This window comes from Ammospiza nelsoni, chromosome 17 (assembly GCF_027579445.1).
Source record: "Ammospiza nelsoni isolate bAmmNel1 chromosome 17, bAmmNel1.pri, whole genome shotgun sequence".
Taxonomy (NCBI): Eukaryota; Metazoa; Chordata; class Aves; order Passeriformes; family Passerellidae; genus Ammospiza; species Ammospiza nelsoni.
Window position 1 is genome coordinate 3,347,151 of NC_080649.1, and position 22,962 is coordinate 3,370,112.

A 22,962-nucleotide genomic window follows, 5' to 3' on the forward strand; every position below is an offset into this window, starting at 1 on the left:
ATTTACTGGAGCTTTAAGCTGGTGATGAAATCCAAAATGCATGCAGGGAAAGTACTGAGTTAGAGCTGCTGTTATCTAGCTGTAGCACATGTAAAATATATTTGCTTTTTTCAAGAAGCGAGAAAGTACTGAAAAGGATGTAACAGCTCTGGCTGTAGTGCAGTGGTGCTGATGCTCATGCTGAGAGGTATTTGGGTTCTTTTGGCATCCCAGCCTCTGGAGCTGGTTGATTATGTGGAAATCCGTATTTATTTGGCTGGCTCTTGGGTAAAGAAGATTTTTAATCCTTGTGATTTAGGGAAAAGCTTGTAAAACCAGCCCAAACATACCCTAAAAACCAGGTGGTGTACAGAAAAAGAGCTCCAAAGTAAGTTGTTGTATGAACATATTTCTTTTGGAAGAACATTCAAGTTTTCTAAGTTAATCTTGCAATTTTGTAATGCTCAGTAAGACTGTACTTTTAGCTGACATCTTCCTCCTCTTCCTCCCTGGAATCATGATGGGTTATGGCAGCTGGGGGGCTAAAACTATCACCTTGAGGCTTTATTAACCACATGCATGAGACAATTTGGAGGGCTAGTAAAATCCCTCAGGTCTGCCATGACATCTGCTCTGTGTTCACCTTGTCTCTTCCTTTCACCTCGGCAGTTAAAGCTCAAAAAGAAGAAGGTGCCATCAGATCAGGAGCAGCTGGCCAGCAAGCTTGACAAGGCCCTGTCTCTCACCAAACAAGACAAGCTCAAATCCCCCTTCAAGTTTGCTGAGAGCTCTGGGGGAAAGCTCAAAACCACTGGAGGCGGCAGCAGGTACCTCACAGCCCACGAGGCTCTGCCAAGCAAGGAGGAGAAGAGCCTGGCCAAGAACCTGGGCCTGTCACTGAAAACAGCCAAGGAAGGTAAAAACAAAGTGACTGCCAAAATGAAGAAGATGGAGGTGGGGTTGAAAGTCAAAAATCAGCTCAAGGTTTCCCATTCACCAGCAATATCTGAAGTTAGCAGCTACTCCTATAGTAAGTAACCTCTTTTTTATCTCTTCTGTCTGTAGGAGGGCTTGTGGTTGGAGTTTCTGGCCTATTGAAAGGGGTCTTGCAGATGAATCTGGTTTTGCTCATGAATGAAAAGTAACCTCCTCCTCCTCCTCCCAGCACTGCTGCTGCATCTTTGGGTTGTGTGCCCACCTTGCTGTCCAAGGGGAAACCATATCTCTTCCTTGACCTGTGTTATATTCATCATCAGTGGGGAAAACACTTGAAGAAGTTGACCCATATTCTTTCTTTTGGTGGGAGTAGACACTGTCCTACCTGGCAGATGAGCAGGTGGAGCCTCTTCTCTAGGAGGTAGTTGACTGTTGAAGTCCTTGTTGAGTGCAGTGGGCTTGGCTTTAGGATGATGCCATGGAATGTGTTGGGAAGGAAAAGCCTGGCTGTGACACTGATGTTCCTGAGTGTCCTCCTGCCCTTCAGTGTCATGTCTTGCTTCCTGGCTGGCTCTGCTGGGCATTCCCATGGCTCTCATCAGTGCTTGTCCCCACCCCACATCAATGTGGTTGGTGATCGTTACTTCTAAACCCAAAGTGTGCCCAGGGTGAAGGTTCCAACTGACCCCTGTTACAGAAGGAAAAATCTGAATTTCCAGTGTTGGGAAAACAGTAGAATAAAACATAGGAGAGTCTTTAACAGTTCAGGCAGACACTGGGGCAGAGTTTATGGTCTGAGACCGTTGTGTAATGGTCTCAGCTCACTTGCACACGCATCTTTCCCCTTGCTTGCAGCTATTTAAAGCCATGTTAAAACCTTTATGGGGTGTTTGTGTGCATAACAAATACATCTCTTGGTGCAACACTAGTTTAGAAATTTCGCTAATGGGGAAGATGAGCTAGGGACTCTCCAATGGAACAAATGTTTGGCATGAAATTAGCCATTTATGTGGCAAAATAGGAGTCATTGTGTCCACTGGACTTGAACACAGCCTTTGGCTTATTGTGCTGTACACAGTACCCAGCAGTTCTGTTCTTGAGTGTGCTTTGCTCCCAAGGACAGACACGTGTCTCCTGAACTGTGGGCTCTGGAGCTAATGGGAAGAGAATGAATGGGCTGTTGGTGGAGCTAAAGCCTTGGCTCATGGCAGAGGGAGCTTTTACAGTGCCTTCCCACTTGGCACTGTGGTTTCATGAACAAAAACTGCCTCCCAGACCTAAGAGAGCTTCTAGCTAACCACTGTCCAGTGAGTCTCCTGGTGTGGGAGTGTTCCCCTTTGTCACTCAGGTCTCAGCTCAGGATTATTGCAACTGAGGAAACAGCTCAGCTTTGGTTTTTCAGCCGTGTGCAGGTTCAAAGGAAGGGCCTCAGCCTGTCATTTGGTCACTCAGGCATGGAGAATTTGGGGAGGCAGGTTGAGCATATGGCAGCACCTCCTATGATTGCTGGGCTGCTCATGTGGAGAAGGAGAAGCAGGACTGGCGCCAAGTCCTTCTGCTTCCTGACCTCAGGATTGTCTGCCTGGAGTCCTGAAAACTTTGGGCATAGATCCAAAGGGCAGACTGAGTATCTTACTCCCACAAATTTTAAGAAAAGTCAGGTGTCCAAAATAATTTGGGCTTCGAGCTTCCTAAACTTGCCATTCTTCATGTCTTCCTCTCCACAACCCAGTGCAGTGGAGCTGGGGAGTGATGGCACAATGTCTGCAATGTTGTGGAGCTGAGGGCATGTCCACAAACGGGGAGGTGACAATGTACACCCACTTCTGTTGCACCCAGGGGTACCATGTTCTTTTTGTCCCTCTCATCAGCTGCCAGAGGGGATATCTAGATAACTTCTCACCACCCACAAGTCTTAGCAGCTTTGCAAAGCCATCCTTCACAGATCAAGGAGCAGCTTGGTCCCTGCTCCTTTGCGTCGTACGCCGTGGAGCATCTGGGGCAGCGTGTTTGGAGTCAGACATTTGGAATTAGACATCCTGCCTCCTTGGCAGCTGGGCTTGCTCCAACCACACGTGTTGAAAACCCTCTGTGAGAGCTGGTTCGTGTAGAAAAGGAGATTCAGGTCAAGAGTGTTGAATATCACCATAGCCAAGACAAATTTGGGTTGATGGCCCAGTTGTTGACAGTGCTGTTGCCTTCAGTGGACATTTTCATAGTGGAAATGTTTGCTTCATTTTTCTGCTGCCAAGCTAAAAACACTCCTCGGATCTTAAGGGAGGACAAGGAGGTGGAGAATGTCTGTTTGTAATGGAAAGAAGGAAATGTGAATTTCTGTGTTTGTTGAGTTCAAGGCTTACGATGGAGCACCTGGGCAGGGGTGGACAGTGGCGGCACCAAAACCCCCCCAAAATCCCCAAACCCCATTTGGTGATGTAACGCTCTTCCCACCCACTTTGACCACAGATACGGACTCGGAGGAGGAGGAGGAGGGATCCCTGAGGGACGAGTGGCCGGCGCAGCCCCCGTCCGCCGCCAAGCCGCGGCCGCCCGGCCTGTACAGCTCGACGGCCAGGAAGGGCGGCCGGGCGGCCGGCGGCCCCAGGGCGGCCCCGCGCAGCGCGGTGGCCCCAGGGCGGCCGCTGAGGCCCAAGGCCGCGGCGGGGCGGAAGCAGCCATTCTGCCTGCTGCTGAGGGAGGCCGAGGTGGGATCTTCCTTCAGCGACTCCTCGGAGGACTCGTTCGATCAAGGTTATTAATTTCTAGCAAACGCACCCCCAAGTGCAGCCCGTGTGGGAGCGGGGTGGGGCCGAGGGGCCTGGCGGGCTGGGGTCAGCCATTTTGATGGTCGGAGCCAGGGCGGCCATCTTTGTCCTTGGCAGCGTAGCCTGCTTTATCACCCCAATGGTTATTTTTTATCCTTTTTGTATCTGTATCATTGTGATATTTTTACTGGCTGGCTCTTTTAGAGCTTTTATATCGACTGGGTTTTAGTGTCCGCCTCTCCCTGCTTTCCTGTTCCCTTCCTCCCTCCTTCAGTTTTAACCTCACTTCCTTCCTTGCTGCCACCACCACCATTATATTATTATTATTATTATTACTATTATTATTATTATTATTTTAATTATTATTATTTTATTTTGGCATGAGCCTTGTCGAAGTTTGAAAGGAGCTTTTTAATTACTTTCCTCCTTTTATCCCTCCTTTATTATTTTCCCCTCCTTGTTCTTCTTCCCTCCCCTGTTTCTTACCACTCTTTTTTTCCTTCGTCTTTTATTACCCCCTCTTTTCTTTTTCCTCCCCTCCTTTTTTTTTCTTTTTTTTTTTTTTATTACCGGGGTACTGTTGTGTGGCCGTGTGACTTGATGTTTGTACTGCGATTTGGTTTACCAAGCTTTATTAAACATACCAAGTTCATTTTTAACTAAACCTGTGTACCTTGTCTCTCTTGCTGTGTCTCTTATCAGGCGATTAGGTTGCTGCTTCACTCCATCCTGCTCTGCATCCCCCTCCTGCTCCCACTCCCCATCAGTAGAACTGGAATTAACCTAGTCTGGGGTACTCTCTATTATTCAAATATCCCTGCTGCCTTTGTCCAGATAAAGCCTAGGCTTCCCCCTTTCCCCCCCAACCACTTTAAGTTAATTTTTTTTTTGTTCACCCAATTTAGTTTTATATTTCTTGTTTGTTTGCTGTTAGACTCTCTCCAGGCACGTAAACCATGGAGGCACTGACTCCTTGTTGCTGCTGCAGGAGGGTGCAAGGTGTATTTAACAGCCAGAATTTTTTCTTTTTAATTTTTTAAATGTAAATGTCAAGTTTTTGTGTCTCTTTTTGGGTGGTAGGTTTTTTTTTTTCAGATGCTCAGACGTAACCCACGGTGCTCAAGGATGTGGCAATTACTGCATTGAATTTGACTCTCCAGTTTCCCTCCCTCACCCTCAACCCAATTTTTTTCTTGCAGCTTTTTTTTTTTTTTTGTCAGCCTGTCATTAGTACTTCAGTGGGAAAAGAGATTACTTGAGACTTTTCCTCCAGAGACACATGGGGTTTCTGTTTTAGAGCGCACTCATTAAATAATAATCATGGGGAAAGGTCATTTTAATGAGCCCTCAGCTCCCGAAAGAAACCAGCTTGGCTGGGCTGAATGCAAAGCAAGAGCATCCCCAGTTGTTATCTAAGTTACATGGCAGAGCTGGATGTAGCCCAGCAAAAGCCTTTTAGTGTTTTACACTGCTCAGGTCTGTTAATTGAAAAACAGGGCTGGAGAGTTTGGCTTTTGTTTTGTTGGGTTTTTTTTATTTTCTGAGTTTTTTGATGTTAATTTCCTCTGTGCACCTGTTTGGTTTTTTTTTTCCCTCCAAACCCAACCTCCAAAGACGATAATTAAAGCTAAAAAGAAAAAAAAAATTATCAAACATGGCAGAAAGATACAGAATGTTGATTTGTTTTGATGTGGCTCTGGGCTGGACCCACCAATGCATTTCAAAGAAAACCCAAAAGAGAAATACATATGTCAAAAAAAAGAAAGAAAATAAAAATTGTTCTTCAGAGAACCCAAAAAGTTGTGGGGAGAGTGAATTTTATGTAAGGCTGAGATTGCCACATTTCCATGAAGAGTCTGCGTTAACTTCCATTCTTCCCTTCCTTGTTCCTTCCCACATCTTTTCTTTGTTTGTTTTGCTGCTGTTGGAAATTTTGAGGATATCAATCCCTTTTAGGTGCCAAGTTCTTGAGGGGGGTTTTGGGTTTGCTTTTTGGTTTTGCTCCAGGTAAGCAGAGAGGTAACTTGTCCCTTTGTCTAATTTGCAAGTAACCTATCTGCTTTATTAGAAGAAATAAACTAAAAATCCCAGTTTTATGGGATAAAATCTGGGGAGGGAAAGGGGTATGGGAGGAGGTTGGGGAATCTGGAACAAATGGGGAAATGCATTGTAAATCCCATTGGGGTGTCATTTAATGGTGGGGAAACCAAAGATGCAAAACCCCCTGGTGTGGGAGGTGGGTATGGAGAGGGAGGTGGGAAGGGATTATTGCTTACAATTTGGGTTTTTTTTCCTGCAAATGAATTTTTTTTTTCCTTTAATTTTTTTGTTGTTGTTGTTGTTGTCAGAATCATTTCTTGAAGGGATATTTGGGTAATAGGGTTTCTGATGGCTTTCCCTGAATACTAAACCGATTAATAACCTCAGCTTTTCTAGAAGTGCTCGCTTTCTCCTTGCAGCTGCTTGACCAACCCTTTCACCCCTGCCCCTATCCATGATGCTTTGAATGTCTGTGTCGGTCTCTTGCATTTGCTCTCACGCTGCACTAAAGAAGCAAAGTGGTTGGCTGGTTGTAGGGCAGACACTTCTCAGCGAGGGGTCACTAGCCATGAACCTGAACCTTGACCATTGTTATGTAGGTAGGCAAAATAACTTTTCTTTATGTCATCTGTCAGCCTCAGACGTTTCGCTGTTGCCTCCATGAATAATGACACGTAGCTCTTTGCATTCTCTTGGTTATTTGAATTTTGAAAATGATTGCTGTCCGCTTTCAACTTTCCTCTGTCCGTGAAGAGTCTCACGTGGAAGGTTTGCACGTGTGTGTGTCTGAGGACTCCAGAAATGCTTTGCTGCTTGCAGAACTACTTTTGGAGAACCCCTTAGCCCAGCCAGAGCAAGGATTTGTAGATGAGTCTGAGATCCAAACCTTAAAGGTTTCTGGACCATGGTGCGGAAATGTCCCCATGTCAGGGATGTTGTCTGGCCCTGGCCCTGCAGTATCTGTGTCAGAGGTGGGATTAGCTGCAGGGAGACCTGTTTGCTGTCATCTGGTTAGACACAGATGAGGGGGGACGCTTCTTACAGACCAAACATCGCGTTGCCATTCTGATAAGAGGCAAAGCTTGTGGGTTTTAATCCAGTGACCTTGGAGAGGAAACTGCTAAAGTGGGCTAAAGCCCATCAGGATAGGTAATTCCTTGAGCTTTCTGAAACAAAAGGCCCATAAGTCCTCCTCCTCCATACTCTGTTTTCCTTAAAAAATTAGTACCTTATTCTCTGTTCTCTTTCTCCTGACTTGGAGGATTAAAAAAAAATAAAAAGCAGTGATGGATAACCACTTCCTTACACATTTCCTTGTGATAGTTGTAATATTTTAAAAATTTTCATAAGCACTTCTGGAGTCAACAGCACAGCACATGTGGAGGGGAAGAATCTTCCAATGATGAGAATTGGCTTATCTGGAAAAAAAAAAATGGTACAGTCTTAAATTGGGCACTCAAAAATAAGTAATCTCCAGAATTTGGACAGATTGCAGAAATCAGATGTTAATGACCCAGTAGCTGTCTAAAGTCTGCCTGTACTTAGCCTGCTTTGTATGCTGTAGACCTGCTTGGTGTTATGAGAAAATCATGCTGTTTATTTTTACAATGTGAAATGACTGTTTTAAGTGTGTGTTTTTACTCCCTCCCTTCCCCAGCCTTTCCTCTTCACACCCCCCTCAACCCGTCTTGTTACATACATCAGTCTCTAAAAACCAAATTGCTTAACCAATTTCTGTTCATCATTAACAAATCTTCATTTACTGCTCTCCTACAGTAAAATACCATGGCAGCTTAGCTGTTAAAAGCAATGAGAAAACTTAGTATTCTTAACTGGGTTTGGGTTTTAATTCAGTGCAGGTAAAAATTAAAATAATCTTTGGCTCCTGTTTATGTGGCATCAGTAGCATTTAAATATGAATGCATTGTTTGTTTTGGCTGTGGAGTTGTGTATGTACACGTGTGGTTGTGTGTGTGGGTATATACACACATATACATGCTCTTAAAAATGTCAATTAGAAAAGATATTTTTAACTTTGAGCATTTTTTTCCTTTACCCTCTCTCAGCATTAACAGAATTACCATTGAAGGAAAAAATGATTTTTTAAAAAAATCCTTTTCCCCCTTGCTAGCTAAAAATCACCTTTTCAGGACAGAAAAAATATTGAGGTTTCAATTGTGTGAAGGCATGTGTGCATAGTTAATTTTAAACCCACACATAGTTTGGGTACAGTAGGAATGAAACTTCTGCTTCCCATTAAATACAGGCACCAGTGTCTCCAAGGAGCCATGCACAGAGAGCACCATGCCACCATGGCCAGAAGTTTGGGGACTGACTTTAGAAGCATGTGGGCTTGGAGCAGAGCCCCAAATGTCTTCTTTTTGCTTCATTTGTTACTTTTTGTCCCTTGGAAAAGTCAGAAAGAAGAGAAGCAGGGATTGTGTTGTGCATGTGGAGTGGGGTTAGCAAGATCTATCCTCGCCATGAGAGGTGGAGGAGGATAGATCTGTGCTGTGAATGTGTTAAAATGGGGTTATTTTCAGGCTGGAAATTGTATCTCCTGCAGATAAAAATATAAGTGTTGTGGTAAAAATGCTGACAAGGGACTGTCTTCAGTTGTCTTCCTGTAGCGTGACGCTGTGTGTGAGCAGGAGGCTGCAATAACCACCAGGCACCTCATTGTGCTCTGTATTTTCTGTAGCCTGAGGAGCAGCCACTGCCATCCTGCCTTTTAAATCTGTTCTACCTGAGTGCCTCTGAAATACTGGAGCTGCAGGGCACCCTTTTGCCCTTGCACATGCAGTGTGTAAGTGCTGAAGGAATGTGATGCTGGGGAGCCAGTGGGGCTGAGCCAGTGGAGCTGGATTGATCATGAATTTTCCTGCAAAATTTTCCCCTTTTTTCCCCCCCATTTTCCTCCCCAGCTGCTCGCTGAGTCACTCTCTGCTCAGCCAGCTCTCAGGTCTGGCATGAGGGGCTATACAGATTGATTTTTAATTTCTTTCCCCCCTGTTTTTGCTGAAAATTGCTGAATTTCACAGCTAGATGGGATGGATGAAGAAGGTCTTCCTACCCCACAGCGTGTCACTGAACTCAGGCACGGTTTTGCTGCTTTTCAGGCAGGTGGTTTTCACGTCTCAGAATAAAGTTCATCTGGATTTGTTTTCTCTTTGGCAAAATGTGATGTAAAACCAGCAGTTGTGACCCGTTTTCTGGAAGGGGAAGGAGTCTGATCCAAATTTGCTGTGGATTTTTTTTTTTTGCATGTGGTTTTTATGCAAGGAGTGAACAGGATTGTGGATTTCTTGGTATTGACTGCAGGACTGTAGGGTTAGTAGCATTTTCATATCACAAGGAACGAGTCTGAGCAACTGAAATGGGGAAGGAATTTTTATGCAGTTAAAAATTAGTATTCTCTGACAATCAGATGTATGCTACAGAGATAAGCCATCCATGTTAAAAAAAAGGCAAAAAAAGGTGCCAGTTACCTCAGTTGATAAAATACAAGAATGAGAACATTGTTTTCTGATATTCCTGTTCTTTCTAATATCATGGAAAAATAACACTTGTGTTATTGTGTTGTTTTTTTTCTGAGCAACCAAGTGTTGAGGACGTTTTTATCTATCCCAGAGGGCATATGTGAAAAGACAAGGATTTTCATGTTCATTCCAGCTCATTTTGAAGGGATCTGTTTTCTCATTTGGCTGGATTTCAGACACAAGGATAGTGGCTGGTAGGAGCTGGGGAGTGGGCTCAGAACAGGGCTCCTGCTAGTGGTGGAAATCTTCCAGCAGCCTCAATGATCCTACTTAAGCCCTCAATTTCAAAAGAAATGAAATATCTTTTCCAGACCCACGTTTTGCAGTTAAATATATATATTTTTATAGATCTGTGTGCTCATATATGTGTGTGTATAAGTGTGTGTGTGTGGTATATGTGCATCTGTGAAGTGGCTTGCTCACCAGCACTCACTGGATGAGATGCTGTTAAATTAATTGCCTCTGAGCTGCTGACAGACTCTTGGGAAGCGCTGTAGGGAGGGAGAGGTGCCACTCTCAGAGCATCTACCCCCAAAATACCTGCTGTGTACACACCCTAGAGGAAACCCCCAGCCCACTGCTCTGCAGGTGGCAGCTGAGGCAGGCAGTGAAGGTGATTTCTTTGCCAGAATTAGATTTTGGCTGTGAGCAGCTCTTCCTGCCTGCAGTGAGCTGGGCTTCCCTATCCTGAGCTGTAGAGAGGGAAATGAAAGGCATGGAGAGGGTTCAAACACTGCTCCTTGTCTCCAGCACTGCCTACACTTTCCTCCCTTATGCATTCCAAATCCATTGCTTTCAAATTATTATTTCTCCCCCCTCTCTTTGCATTTTTGCTTCCTGCTCCTTCTCCTCCCTATGTTCCCCTTGCCTCCCGCCATGGCTCAGGCTGCTCTCTGGTATTCCCCTTCCCTGCTGATCCCTGGTTCTGATTACACTAATGGATTTCATTATGGAGGAAGTGTTGGTGGGCGGGAGGGGAATCCCACAGCTCCCAGGTCGGGATTTTCAAAGGAATTAAGCTTTTAATTCCTCCTGAAAGCTGTAGGGAAGGGGTGCCTGGCATCCTTTTCAAATCTGCTAGCACCCTGCTCTTCCCTCCCTTGCCCCCAGTGGGTTGTCTTTGCCGTACCCTGTATTGCTGTGTCCTTGCAGGGTGGTGGCAGGCAGGGTGACAGCGGCTCTATGGCTGCAAGGACACGTGTGTGCCCGTGGCCAGCGTCCTGTGGCTCAGTCCTGGGTGGCTCAGTGCCACCTTGGTGGGCACAGAGCAGCAGGAGGGTTGCGCTCCGGGCTGGGGCTGTGGCTGGGGCACAGCTCCGTGAGGTTTGTAACGCGCTCCCTGTTCTCTGCGTGCCAGATTCCAGCTCCGAGGAGGAGGATGATGACGATGAGGAGGAAGAGGAGGAAGCAGAGGACTATGGCACGGATGGCACAGACAGGCTGTCGTCACCTGCCCTGGATGAAAGTGGCCTGGGCCTTCTGGCCAGGTTTGCTGCCAGCGCCATGCCCAGCCCCATCGTTCCCCCTCCGCTCTCCATCATCCAGCTGGAGGCCAAGCAGAAGGCCAAGAAGAAGGAGGAGAGGCAGAGCCTGATGGGTGAGTCCCATGGTGGTGCTGTGGGGGCAAGGTGGAAGGTTTGGGAAGTCCCAGCTGAGCTGCAAGAGAACAGGTTGTGTACCCAGACACTGAGCTGCCCTAGTTTTGCTTTGGCAGCTTGGTCCTGATGCTGAAGGTGGAGAAAGTGGCTGATAGGGAGATAAATGCCAGTCATGGACATGACATCCCTAGGGACAGCTGTGACTTTGTTAATGTTTCCTCTTTTCCTCCTTGGCAAATTCTCAACAAGACATGCTGCAAAGGCAAGCAGGGGGATGCTGCATCCCCTTGGACAGAGTGCAGAAGGCACTGAAGTGCTGTTAAATTTTAGAGAAGGAAGCATGTGCTAAATGAAGCTGATCTTGGATACCCAAGGGAAGCACAGACACCCAAGCAGAGGAAAAGCTCTTTCCATCAGCCCATCCCATCAGCTTCCTTATAGAAACCAGCCAGAGAGACTTGAAAAAAACATTCCTTTCTCTGCTCATGTGTTTGCAGTGCCAGAATCTGGTTTTCTGCCCTGCCTCTGTCTCAGTGTCAATGTATTGGGAATTTAATTTCTTCCCCTCCCCATGCCCTGCTGCACAAGTGCCCATTGGTGACATTGTTCCTGGTCAGACAGATCTATATGGGTTCCATTTATAAATTCTCTATTAATATTTATTAAGTGATAATGGAATTTATAGCATGCTTCAAGAATGGAAAATGATGTCCTCCTTGGGAGCCTGGCTTGTTTTAGCACTGTTTCCATGCTATATTAGGCTTTTGCCAACTTGTTCCAACAGCCTCTGCTAAGAATTTATTGTCTTGTAATCTGCCCTCCTTGAAACTGGAAGCATCTAGAAATTACCTCTTGCAGTACTGAGAGAGGAGAAGGAGTGTTTTAATTTCCAATGGGTTTTTCATTTTGAGCTTTGCCAGCTTTGTTTTTGACATGCTGGCTCTTTTTCTCTCCATGCTGGGGCTGTCTCAGGGGAAGAGGATTGGGTAGAAGATGAGAACAGTTTTCCTGCAGACTGAATTTACCCAGGAAAGTGAGTGTATTTGAGAGAAGGACCAAGAGAAGATGCTTTCCTTGCTTGTGCCATGTACATTTTCATTTTCCCACGTGAATGTTGTTTGCCTACCTCCTGCCCATGTTGCTGGATGTAGGTGCTGCCTCAGTTTCTCTTCTACCCCTCTTGCTTTCCTTTATCAGGTTCAGGGGAACACAGTGAAGGTGAGGAACATCTTGGCATTACTGCAGTATTTCAGGCCTCCGGGTACTGCTGTGCTCATGGTGCTGAGCAGAGGCCAATGTGAGGGGAATTCCATTTGCCACAGACAAAAGATCATTTACCTCTCTTGACTTTAAGGCAACTCCTTGAGCCGGTAAAAGGATTTGTGGTGTCTGTTGGCCAATTGGGAAAAAAAAAGCTTGAAATTTTGGTTTATTCCATTTGTTAAAAGACATTGTTCTCCTGAAACAAAGGTGAAACTGGAGAGGACTCCCACCAGGAGAGAAGTAGGGATCAGCTTGTGGGGTTTATGCTTGGTTTCAGCTGAGCAGCTCCTTTTTGAGGAGGGGCATGTTAAAGTATATTTTCTCTTCAGAGCTTCCCTGCAGGGTTTTGCCTGTGGGAGAAAGGAGAAAATGGAGGCAGGGAACACGCTGAACCACACTGCCTGAATTGTTGGCCTCTGGTTTGGAGCAGGGCAGGCTTACTTCCAGGGAATTTCCAGAGTGTTTTATGGGTCAGAAATGGAGGTCTGAGGGATGTGAGGATTGGAAAGAGGAACAAGCAAGAGCTCTATTGAACAGGCACAGCTTCTCCCATGGAGCCCAGAGGTTTCCAGCAGGATGTGTCCCCTCTTGGCTCAGCCAGGGCTCTGACTGATGGTTCAATCCTTTGCACCTAGGGACAGAATTTGAGTACACTGACTCGGAGAGCGAGATCAAGATCAGGAAGAAGTCTCCGTCAGGGCTGCTGCGCGGCAAGAAGGGGCCGCTGGAGCCCAGCAGCATCCCGGCCAGCCAGGCCCCCAGCAGCCTGGACTCCACATCTGGGAGTGCTGACAAGGCCAAGCTGGGCTCTGAGAAAGGCCGAAAGCTGAAGAAATTCAAATCCCCCAAGGACCTGAGCTTTGAGTTCGGGCTGGAGGCCAGCGATGACGACCTGTGGAACCGGCGCCGCAGCGAGCGCATCTTCCTCCACGACGCCACCACCTCCTCGGCCATGCTGACATCCACAGCCCCTGCCAGCTCCACCCCCGTCCCCAAACCTGGCCGCTGCGGCAAGGGGGCCCCCATGAGCCCCAAAAAGGAGAGCAGCAAGGGCAAGGACAGGAAGGAGCTCAGCAAGGTGAGGAACGTGCTGGCCAGATTGGTGTTGGGACGCTTGGGAGCTGGGGGTGAAGGGAGGGCAATAACCTCCACTAAGGTAGAGGAGAGTTGAGTCCTGTCTCAGCAGTTGTTTGGCTGCCCCCTGGACACCCAGAGGCTCTGTCAGACTTGAGTCTCACTTGCAGGGGGTAAAAGCCATGTTTGAATGGGGCTGGTTACTTCTGTCACCCTCCATGTCCCAAATCCATTCTGTTTGGGTGGCCAGAGTTGATGATGCTGCATTAAAACACATCCTGTGAAATCTCTCTCCCACTCTCTGCATGAGGTTGTCCTCTTGCTGACCTGTGGCCCCCAGACTGGCGTTTAAGTCCCCTTTTACATGGTGACTTCTGAGGTCTGTCCCTGGCTGGGGGTGACTGTCGTCTCTGGGTTACTGGCTTTTCATCTAAGCTGAATGCTTGGCTCCCTCTGGCTCCAGTTCAGTTCATGGCAGTGTTATGGAAGAACACTGATGGGGAGAGTTAGACAAGTTAGTTATGACATGAGGCCAACTGGGATCTTCTTGGAGCTCTTTGGAGGCAGATTTGATGGGCAGGAGTTGCTCTCCAGGGTAATGAAAAGCTCTTCCCAAAATGTGTGAAACCAGAAAGCAGAGCTGGGAGACATAGGATGTGATGTGGGCAGTGAACTAACTGCTGGCTGAACATAATCCTACCTGTGCATAGCCTGCCTTGCTCTACCTTTGCCCTCTCCTTGGACCCAGGATCTTTACCAATCTTCTCTTTACTGATGGAAATATTTTGTTTTTATTTTCAGCAGCGGAAGAAGGGTAAAGAAACGCCCTGCTGCTCCTCCTCCTCATCCATGTCTCCTCCTGGCATCCCCAGCTCCCCCTCTGATGTTCGGGTCAGCCTGGCAAGTGCCCTGGGCTCCACCAAGAAGAGCAAAGCTAAGGTGAAAGCCAAGGAGGTGAAAAAAGAGGTGAGGGACTGGTTCTAGTGTGGCTGGACTGGAGGGTGGCTGGCAGAGCACCTGGGCTGTTGCAATGTGAGGGAGGGAAAGCAGAGGTGCAGGTTTTGCTGGGTCTGTGACAGGCAAAGGGCTGGTTTGAAAAGCCTAAAACTCTCTGATAGTACCTGCTGCTACCATCTGGTGTTCATTTGCCTTCATCCCCCAAATCAGTGAGCAGGCAGGATTTTCTCCAAGGCTGCCACGGGGTGGAGGGAGAGCTTGCATGGACAGCAAGGACCAAGGAGATGGTGATGGAGTAGCCTTGCACAGCACTGCTCCACTGCTGCAGCCTGTCATCTCTCATAACACACATTGCTGCCTTCTCACATGATTTCTGTGTGATGCTTATGGTCTGTGTGTAACAGCAAGGAACCTATCATGGAGACTGCAGAAGAAATAGGAGCAGTGCCTGGTGCCTGTTCGGGGAAGGCAGAGGCTCAGGAGCACTGTGGTGAATGCACAGCAAAACTAGAGCTCCACAGCATCTCTGCCAGCCTCTGAGAGTGAGGATGTGGGAAATAGCTTTTGATTAACTGCTGGTGATGCTTGGGGGATGAAGGCAGCAAAAAGTCTGGGTACCCCCACTTAACTCTCCATGCTGAGGATGGAGGCAGGTTTGTCCTGATATCCTCAGGAGGGAGGTGAGAAGGGATCAGGCTGTTTCCTGTGGTGATCCAGCTGATGTGCTGCTTGCTGTCCTGCAGAACCGAGGGAAAGGAGGAGCTGTCAGCAAGCTCATGGAGAGCATGGCAGCAGAGGAGGATTTTGAACCCAACCAAGACAGCAGCTTCTCAGAGGATGAGAACATCCCACTGAGCATGCTGGTTGAGAGGCCACCCACACCAGGTAAGGGCAGGATCTTATAGGTAGGGGAGCTGGCCAGGTTTCCCAGGGCTGCTCAGAGGACAGCTATGCTGCTTTCACACATTCCTCATCCAAAGCCATGAGTCTTTGGGTTGGAGACACCACTTTCTCAGTCAATTCAGTAAAAACTAAGCCTGATCAGCATGGCTCACTCTGACATCTAGTTGAAGCCCAGTCTCTGAGTTGTCCTGTTTTCATTACTGGTATGATAATTATTATTACCAAGAGAGGGAACAGTGATGCTGGGATTATTAAGTTTCCTTCTCCCCTCACTGTCCCTTTCCCATGTGTGGTTCTCTCTAATCCCCATCATTCTCCCACACCTCACAGCTCCCCGCTCCTGCATCATTGACAAGGATGAGCTGAAGGATGGCCTGCGTGTCCTCATCCCCATGGATGACAAACTGCTCTATGCTGGGCACGTCAAGACAGTGCATTCACCAGACATGTGAGTGGAGGGGCTGCTGTATCCACCTGGGGTCTCCCAGAAAATGGGGACATAGCTGCTGTATGGATCAGTTTGGGGGTTGTGTAGAGCTGGCTGCCCAGAGACTGACAATGTCTGGCAGGGAGGGAAGGAGAGTCCACTCTGGTTTATCAGCACTGAGGGAAATCCAATTACCTCTCATGAAGTGCTCTCACATCCTCTCCCCTCAGAGGGAGGCGTTACCTGGAGGGGGTGGTGTCTCCCATGTGCTGTGTCTGACCCAGCCTTTGTGTTTCAGATACCGCGTGGTGGTGGAGGGCGAGAGGGGGAACCGTCCCCACATTTACTGCCTGGAGCAGCTCCTGCAGGAAGCGGTATGTGCTGCCAAAGCTGCCTGTGCTCGGTGCCCATGGCCTGCTCTGGGGTGGGGGAGGCTAGCTGGAAGCTCTTTCCTCCTGCAGCTGCAGGGAAATGTCCCTTGCCATCCATAGAGCTGCTTTGCTCCATGCCAGCTGTGGAGGGATGGTCTGTGCTGGTGCCAGGGTGGTCAGTGATTGCCTTCCTCTTGCCCTGAGCAGATCATCGATGTGAAGCCCCCCTCAGTGCGGTTCCTGCCCGAGGGCACGAGGATTGCAGCCTACTGGAGCCAGCAGTACCGCTGCCTCTACCCAGGGACGGTTGTCCGAGGTAAGGCCACCCTGCCTGTGCTCTGAACCTGGGATGTCTCAGCCCTGTGTGTGCTCAGGGATGTCAGGCTTGTCTGGGCAAGCCCTCACCTCTGCTGGGAGCGTCCTGGAAGTCAGAGCCTGGCTTGTTCTCTCCTCCAGGTCATGCCCCTCTCATTAATGATGTAGATTTAGTAACATCCTGCAGATTCAGGAAGAGGTTCGAGCAATTTAGGAGCTTAAATACATCAAGGACATTTAATACATTTCAGAAAGCTAGAATTTATTCCAAGCATCGATTATTTCTGAGACTGTGGAGGTTTCTAAATCACCTGGATACTCACAACTATTGTTCTGAAATGAAACACCAGTCTGGTCCCATTAGAAAGTTGGTGAGTTGTCCTGAATGGCTCAGGACAATTCTGCCATGGCTGGTGTTGTTTTTGGGATCTTGGTCATACCACATATGTAAAAGGGAATAATTACTTATGATGTGTAAACCAGTAATGCTAATGCAAGAAGAGAGGCTGAGAACACAACTTAATTCTCTTGGAGAAGGTGAAAAACAGCAGTTTATGATGGCTGAGAGTAGTTAAAAATTCAGCTTAAAAAAAAGATATTTCAGTGAAAGGAGAGAAGTTAATTTCTGCTAATAAAGGGAAATAGTGGAGAGAGGTGGGAAGTCAAACTGGAATGGCTGTTACGTTCTGGAGCAGTGCTGCTGATGGGGAATTTCACACTGAGTGGGCTGGTTTAGTGTTATCAGGGACTTTCCATTGCAGAGTGAGCCTTCTGTGCCCTCCCTGCACAGCCCAGGACAGGTGAAGTGGGTGCTTTGCAGCTGCTGCAGCACCCCTGTCTTTCCCCATGTCCCCACTTCCCTTACAAGGGGTTTGTACTCTGATGTTTGTTGCTAATCCCATCTGCTGCTCCCCCATCCCACAGGAACCCTGGATCTGGAGGAAGATGGTGATCTCATCACCGTAGAGTTCGATGACGGGGACACGGGACGCATCCCACTGTCTCACATTCGGCTTCTCCCACCTGACTACAAGATCCAGTGTGAGTCTTGCTGTTCAGTTTATTGCAAGACACTTCCTGCTCTGACATATATGGAGTTTTGGGCTGCTTTCCTCAAATTTTGGGACAATTTCACAGCCTTTCAGTCACAAAGATTGCACCATCAATTACAGAACACGGAGCTGGGGTGGGATATCACCCATAAGGAAAAAGGCCCAGTCCCTGTTGCAGATTTGGTTTGGATACTTTCACTCTATCACATCTCTGTTTTATGTGTAATTTGACTGCATTTGAACATCTCTTTGACCTGTTCCAGGTGCTGAGCCTTCCCCTGCCCTTTTGGTGCCCAGCACCAAGCGCAGAAGCCGTAAATCCAGCAAAGACACTGGAGAAGGAAAAGAGGGATCTGCCCTGGGGTCAGAGGAGCCTGTGTCAAAGGGCAAAGGGCGAGGCAGAAAGCCAAGTGTCAAGGCCAAAGCTGGTAAGTTGCACACTGCCAGGCCTGGAGCTGAGGGAATCCTTGCACAGTTCCCCACTGTTCTCCCCAAGTTAGGGCTGTTGCTTGGAGCAGGATTTGGGTGAGGATGGATGCATTGCTTGAGTGCAAAGCACCCGTGCATCTCCCTCTGCTGTGGCTACAGTCTACAGGAGGCTGGCTTGGAAGCTGGCCTGTGCTGTGACAGCCTCCTTCTGTCAGTCAGGCATGTGGAGCACAGAGTCCTTTTTTCAGCTGAGCATCTCTGCAGCTGTCAATAGAGCCACAGGTACAGGAGATTTGTAGTTTGGTTCTCCTGAAGTTACAGCAGCACCCCTGGGCATTGTCCATCACTTCTCACAAGTACTGGCACCAGGCCAGGCTGTTCAGTGAGCATTGAAGACACCCCTTGTGCTCCTTTGGGGGTACCTGAGCAGGCAGGAACAAGCCATGCTTGGCCAGAGACCAGTCAGCACTGGTGTCTGGTTGTGTCTGAGCTAATAAAGCCCATCTGGAGGGATAACATCATGTCTTTGTGTTTCTTCCCCTGTGCAGAAGAGGCTGCCTTGCCTGAAGAGAAGGATCAGGTGGAATCTTCACCTGTTACCTCCTCAGTCCCAGAGAAGCCGGCCTGCTTGAGCAAGCCAAGCATGAAGGGGTCGCGAAAATCGCAACCGCTGCCGACTGGAGGCTCTCCTGCTCCCACTGAGGAAAAGCGCTCAAAAGCCAGCAAAATGAAGATCTCCACGAAGCTGCACTGCCCCCCCCAACCCTCTTACCAGCCTGCTGTGTTTGGCAGCATCCTGGGCACAGAGCCCTACAGCGATCTCCCGGGAACGCTGGCGGCCTTTGGCTCCAGCGATGCTTCGGTGTCCAAAGCCAAGGCCAAGAAAGGGCGGCCCACAGAGGAGACACAAGAGTTTGGCACCATGGTCAAGGCTCAGAGGAAGCATGACAATGAAATCCTGATCAAGCTGGACCATGAGGGTGTGATGTCTCCAAAGACAAAGAAGATGAAGGAAGCGATGAGGATGCTGGAGGACTCGAACCTGGCCAGTCGCAGAGATGGGAAGAGTCTCTTAGGGCTGGGCTATTCTGCTGCAGTGAGTGTGGAGGGCAAGCAGAAATCTTCCCGAGCCAAGGTGGCTGAGGGAGACCCTTCCCCTGCCAGCTTTGGAGGGAAGTTTGATGCCTCAGCAGAGAGCCTTGCTGCCTCGAAGGACCAGGAAGAAAAAGCAGCAGCTCCAGCAGGTGTGGAGGAGTCTGAGAGCAACAGCAGCGACAGCAGCTCAGAGTCAGAGGGAGAAGAGGAGGCTGAGAAGAACCAAGGGGAAGCCCAGGACAGCAGCTCAGCCAGCTCAAGAGCATCCACCCCTCTCTCTTCCTCCAACTCCTCCTCTTCTTCCTCTTCTAGCAGCAGCTCCTCTTCATCTTCATCTTCCTCCTCTTCCTCCACCTCATCAACCTCTTCTTCATCAAGCTCCAGCTCTTCTTCCTCCTCCACTACAGATGAAGATTCCTCCTGTAGCTCTGACGACGAAGTAGCTGAGGCCCAGCCGAGTTCCTCGGTGCAGCAAACCCTCCCACCCAAGCCAACCAAGCAGGCAGGGAAATCCCGGGCATCCTCCCACCCACAGAGCCAGAAGCAGCCGGCGCAGCAGCCGCAGCAGCAGCCGCAGCAGCAGCCGGCAGCGCCGCAGGGCGGCAACAAGAGCCGGCCCAAGAAGCGCGAGGGCATCCACCTGCCCACCACCAAGGAGCTGGCCAAGCGCCAGCGCCTGCCCTCCGTGGAGAACAGGCCCAAGATCGCCGCTTTCCTCCCGGCACGGCAGCTGTGGAAGTGGTTTGGGAAACCCACACAGGTAAATGCTCCGTAGTTCTCGGCACTCAGCACTGGTTTTGCCTTCTAGTGCCTCTTCCCTTTTCCTGGGGTGGTGGAACTGCTGGCATGGTGTGCCACGTGTGCTGGGAGATGGCTGTTGGCTTTCACTGTGCTGGGGAAGCCACTCTGTGTGGTGTATCCCTCTGCCCCAATTCCTGTGGGAATACTGCCAACAGCAAAAGGATGCATGCAAGAGAGGCAAACATTGGTTTGTAGGGAAAATGTGGGTGATCCCTGGCTGACCACTTGCATGATCCTCTCTTGGCAGAGACGAGGAATGAAAGGGAAGGCCAGGAAGCTGTTCTACAAGGCCATCGTGCGGGGCAAGGAGATCATCCGCATCGGAGACTGCGCCGTTTTCCTCTCCGCCGGCCGCCCCAACCTGCCCTACATCGGCCGCATCCAGAGCATGTGGGAGTCCTGGGGCAACAACATGGTGGTCAGAGTCAAATGGTTTTATCACCCAGAAGAAACCAACCCTGGGAAGAAACTCAATGAAGGCAAGGTAGGCTGGTCTCCTTTGCTGAGAGGGCTGCAAAGCTCCTTGCTCCCTTTTGTTTCCAACGAGGAGGAAAACACCCAAAGCCCAGTTCGTTACTGGTACCTTGAAGGGGGTGGCCCCATGTTTTCATCTGTGGTGTGGGCAAGTCCAGTGTTGGGCCCTTGAAGAAGGGAGGGGTGGGTTTCTTTGTATTAGGAAATAAAGACTTTTGTGTGAATCCAAAAAAAGATCCAGATCAAATCTTTAAAGTGTAAGAAGGATGGGCTTGGTGCTCAGAAACACTGAATTTTGCACGTGTGCAGCTGGTTGACAGCAGGATTTATTCCTAGTGGCAGTGGGCAGGGGCTGAAGGTCCAAAAGCACATGTGGTGGGCAGGAGATGATGACATGGAAAAACAACAAATTCACCAGGTTTTCATTTCTGTTTCCTCTTTTCTTCTTGGGCACAGCGCTGGGATCAGAAATCGGGCAGGAGTCTGGCCACAGCTTTGCAGGCATCCAACCAGAGGAAGGACTTTATGGAGGTTGGTGAGACTGGGAGAAGGTTGGGAGGGAATGCTGGGTACCCTGTAACAAATAAATACTGGAAATGCCCCCCAAACTTCTCTGGCTCTTGATTTTTGCCTTGGCTGCCAAGTCTGCAGTGTCCCGGCCTTGGGGTGAATATTTCTGGGAGGGTGAAATAGCTGCAAGTGCTGGGTGTGGGGAAGAACAGGGAGCTGGTATCCAGCATCCATCTTTGCATTTGCATCCTTGAAATGAGGATGGCACACTCCTGGCCTCCATATTTCCCTGTATGTGTGCTTGGCAGCTGCAGCATTCCCATCAGTGGGAGCCAAGTGAGAGTCAGGGCTCAGGTTCAGTCCAGGCTGTCCATGGGTCTGTGCAGATTCCCAGTGTCCCTCTCCTGGGCTGGCTGTTGGGATGAGTGAGATATTCTTGAGTATGAGCAGAATCCTATCCCGTTATGATGAGTGTTTTTCCTACTTACTGAAGATGATGCTGTAAATGCTCTGTGATCTAATGGCTCCTTTTTTTTCCCACCTCCTTCCTTCTCTTCCTGTTGTGCAGAGAGCCCTCTACCAGTCCTCCCACGTGGATGAAAATGACGTCCAGACCATCTCACACAAGTGTCTTGTTGTTGGTCTGGATCAATACGAGCAGATGCTAAAGACAAAGAAATACCAAGACAGTGAGGACCTCTACTACCTTGCAGGGACCTACGAGCCCACCACGGGCATGATCTTCAACACTGACGGGGTCCCTGTCATCTGCTGACCGCCCAGGGGACACATGCCACCCCCTGGGAAGGGATGGGACAAACCTGAGGACGTGCCTGTTCAGACGACATGATTGTTTCTTTCAATGCTCATTTCTGTGTCACACTACAGACAGGAGAGCGCGAGAGACGCGAGGAGGAAGGAGAAGGCTGAAGAAAGGGGTTGGGGAAGCAGTTACAGGACTCGAGGAAGATGCCAGTGGGGGGGTGGTGGTGTTGCTTGAACCCCAAGGCTCTTCTGGAAGTGGCTTTAAGTATGGTGACACTTGACCAACTTCTCCCTTCCTCCTTTTGGTCCAGGAAAGCACATGGGTCTCGTGATCATTTCACCAGCGGGACCCCCCGGCAGGAGGGATCCCTTTTGTGTCATTTTCCCCATCAGTAACTCGGAAGCCGCCCGCACGTGGAAGGACCCTCTTGCCTTCTGCGTGCGCTCCTCTCCGTCCTTATATTCCCTTTCCTGCTTAGTTTCGCATGACCCTTTATAGGAAGGACAGGGTGAAAGAGAAAGGAGATGAGTCTCTCTCAGCACCTCGTCTCGATCCTCTCAGAGCCTTTTTGCTGTTCCCTTTCCCTGGAGGCCCCTCCGGCAGCGTGTGGAGCACAACAGGGCAGGGCTGGCTCCAGCACGGAGATGGCAGAAGAGAATCCTCTGGCCTGGGAGGAGCCAGGTGGAAGAGGAACCAACATCCAGTCTTGAAAGCATTCTTCCCACTGCCTTGAACAAACTGAACCCTCTGCAGCTCTGCACCCCTTCTGCCTTGCGAAAGAGGGAGCAAGTAAGTGGCAAAGGGGGTGACACATGGCAAACTGAGACCTCGTCTTGGAGCTTGCAGTGAAGGGGCAGGAAAAGACTGGGAAAAACCACAGTGAAGGGGCAGGAAAAGACTGGGAAAAACCACAGTGAAGGGGCAGGAAAAGACTGGGAAAAGCTGCAGTGAAGGAGCAGGAAAAGACTGGGAAAAGCTGCTGCTTGGTGCTTGGAGGAGAGAAGATCAGAGGCCACTGGATTCTGGCATCCCTCACCCAGCTTTACCCACCATGCCTTGCCTGTGCTGAGAAATGGAGCTGCTGGGAAGCCTTGCCCATGGTTTGAAGGGAATGGGGGCAGTGTGTGAACCCAGCTGTGCCTGCCCACGGCGCTCCCACAGCCAGAGCCCCGCTGCCACCTGGGGCTCAGGGACTGCACCGTTCAGCTGCCTCCATCCACAGAGGAGCTGAGCTCCCCTTGGGCACTGCCACTGCTGCTTCACGCTTACACCTGGCCAGAGGGAACACTGGAGGAGAACCTGAGGAGAACGACGCACCATCCTTGCACTTAAACAAAACTCCAAGAGACGCACTGATCTTTGCAACTCCCGACTCGCACTACGGATCGCCGGGACGCGGAGTGGGGCGACGCTTAAGCCAAGGACAGATTGGAAACTCTCCACCCTGGCTGCATACCAGAGACTGGAGGCCAGGGCTCAGGGGTGAGGGACAGCCCCACAGAGTGACCCCCCGTCCTTTAAACAAACCACACATGGTGCTGAGCTCGTACCATCTCCAGCCCGGGCCACGGCGGACAGTGACGGTTCTAGCCTGTACAGTTTTAATGTACCAAAAGACTCTTTAGCCCTCCTGTATTATAAGTCTTTAAATGGATTCAACTTTTTAAT

At 49.3% G+C, this 22,962-nt stretch overlaps 1 protein-coding gene across 4 annotated transcripts in view; it reads left to right on the plus strand.

Moving 5' to 3' along the window:
* Positions 1 to 22,644, plus strand: part of TNRC18 (trinucleotide repeat containing 18) — a 55,446-nt gene extending 32,802 nt beyond the window's left edge. For 3 of the 4 annotated variants that reach the window (XM_059484449.1, XM_059484453.1, XM_059484452.1), the window contains exons 15-29: positions 649 to 1,009; positions 3,382 to 3,666; positions 10,617 to 10,856; positions 12,756 to 13,198; positions 13,996 to 14,160; positions 14,895 to 15,036; positions 15,385 to 15,502; positions 15,780 to 15,855; positions 16,060 to 16,168; positions 17,092 to 17,208; positions 17,483 to 17,647; positions 18,197 to 19,503; positions 19,792 to 20,028; positions 20,475 to 20,549; positions 21,097 to 22,644. In XM_059484449.1, the coding sequence (XP_059340432.1) occupies positions 649 to 1,009; positions 3,382 to 3,666; positions 10,617 to 10,856; positions 12,756 to 13,198; positions 13,996 to 14,160; positions 14,895 to 15,036; positions 15,385 to 15,502; positions 15,780 to 15,855; positions 16,060 to 16,168; positions 17,092 to 17,208; positions 17,483 to 17,647; positions 18,197 to 19,503; positions 19,792 to 20,028; positions 20,475 to 20,549; positions 21,097 to 21,303 (4,047 nt within the window). In that variant the 3' untranslated portion in view covers positions 21,304 to 22,644. The remainder of the gene's footprint in view (positions 1 to 648; positions 1,010 to 3,381; positions 3,667 to 10,616; positions 10,857 to 12,755; positions 13,199 to 13,995; positions 14,161 to 14,894; positions 15,037 to 15,384; positions 15,503 to 15,779; positions 15,856 to 16,059; positions 16,169 to 17,091; positions 17,209 to 17,482; positions 17,648 to 18,196; positions 19,504 to 19,791; positions 20,029 to 20,474; positions 20,550 to 21,096) is intronic. The other variant, XM_059484451.1, reaches the window with a different exon arrangement.
* Positions 22,645 to 22,962: the final 318 nt, after the last annotated feature.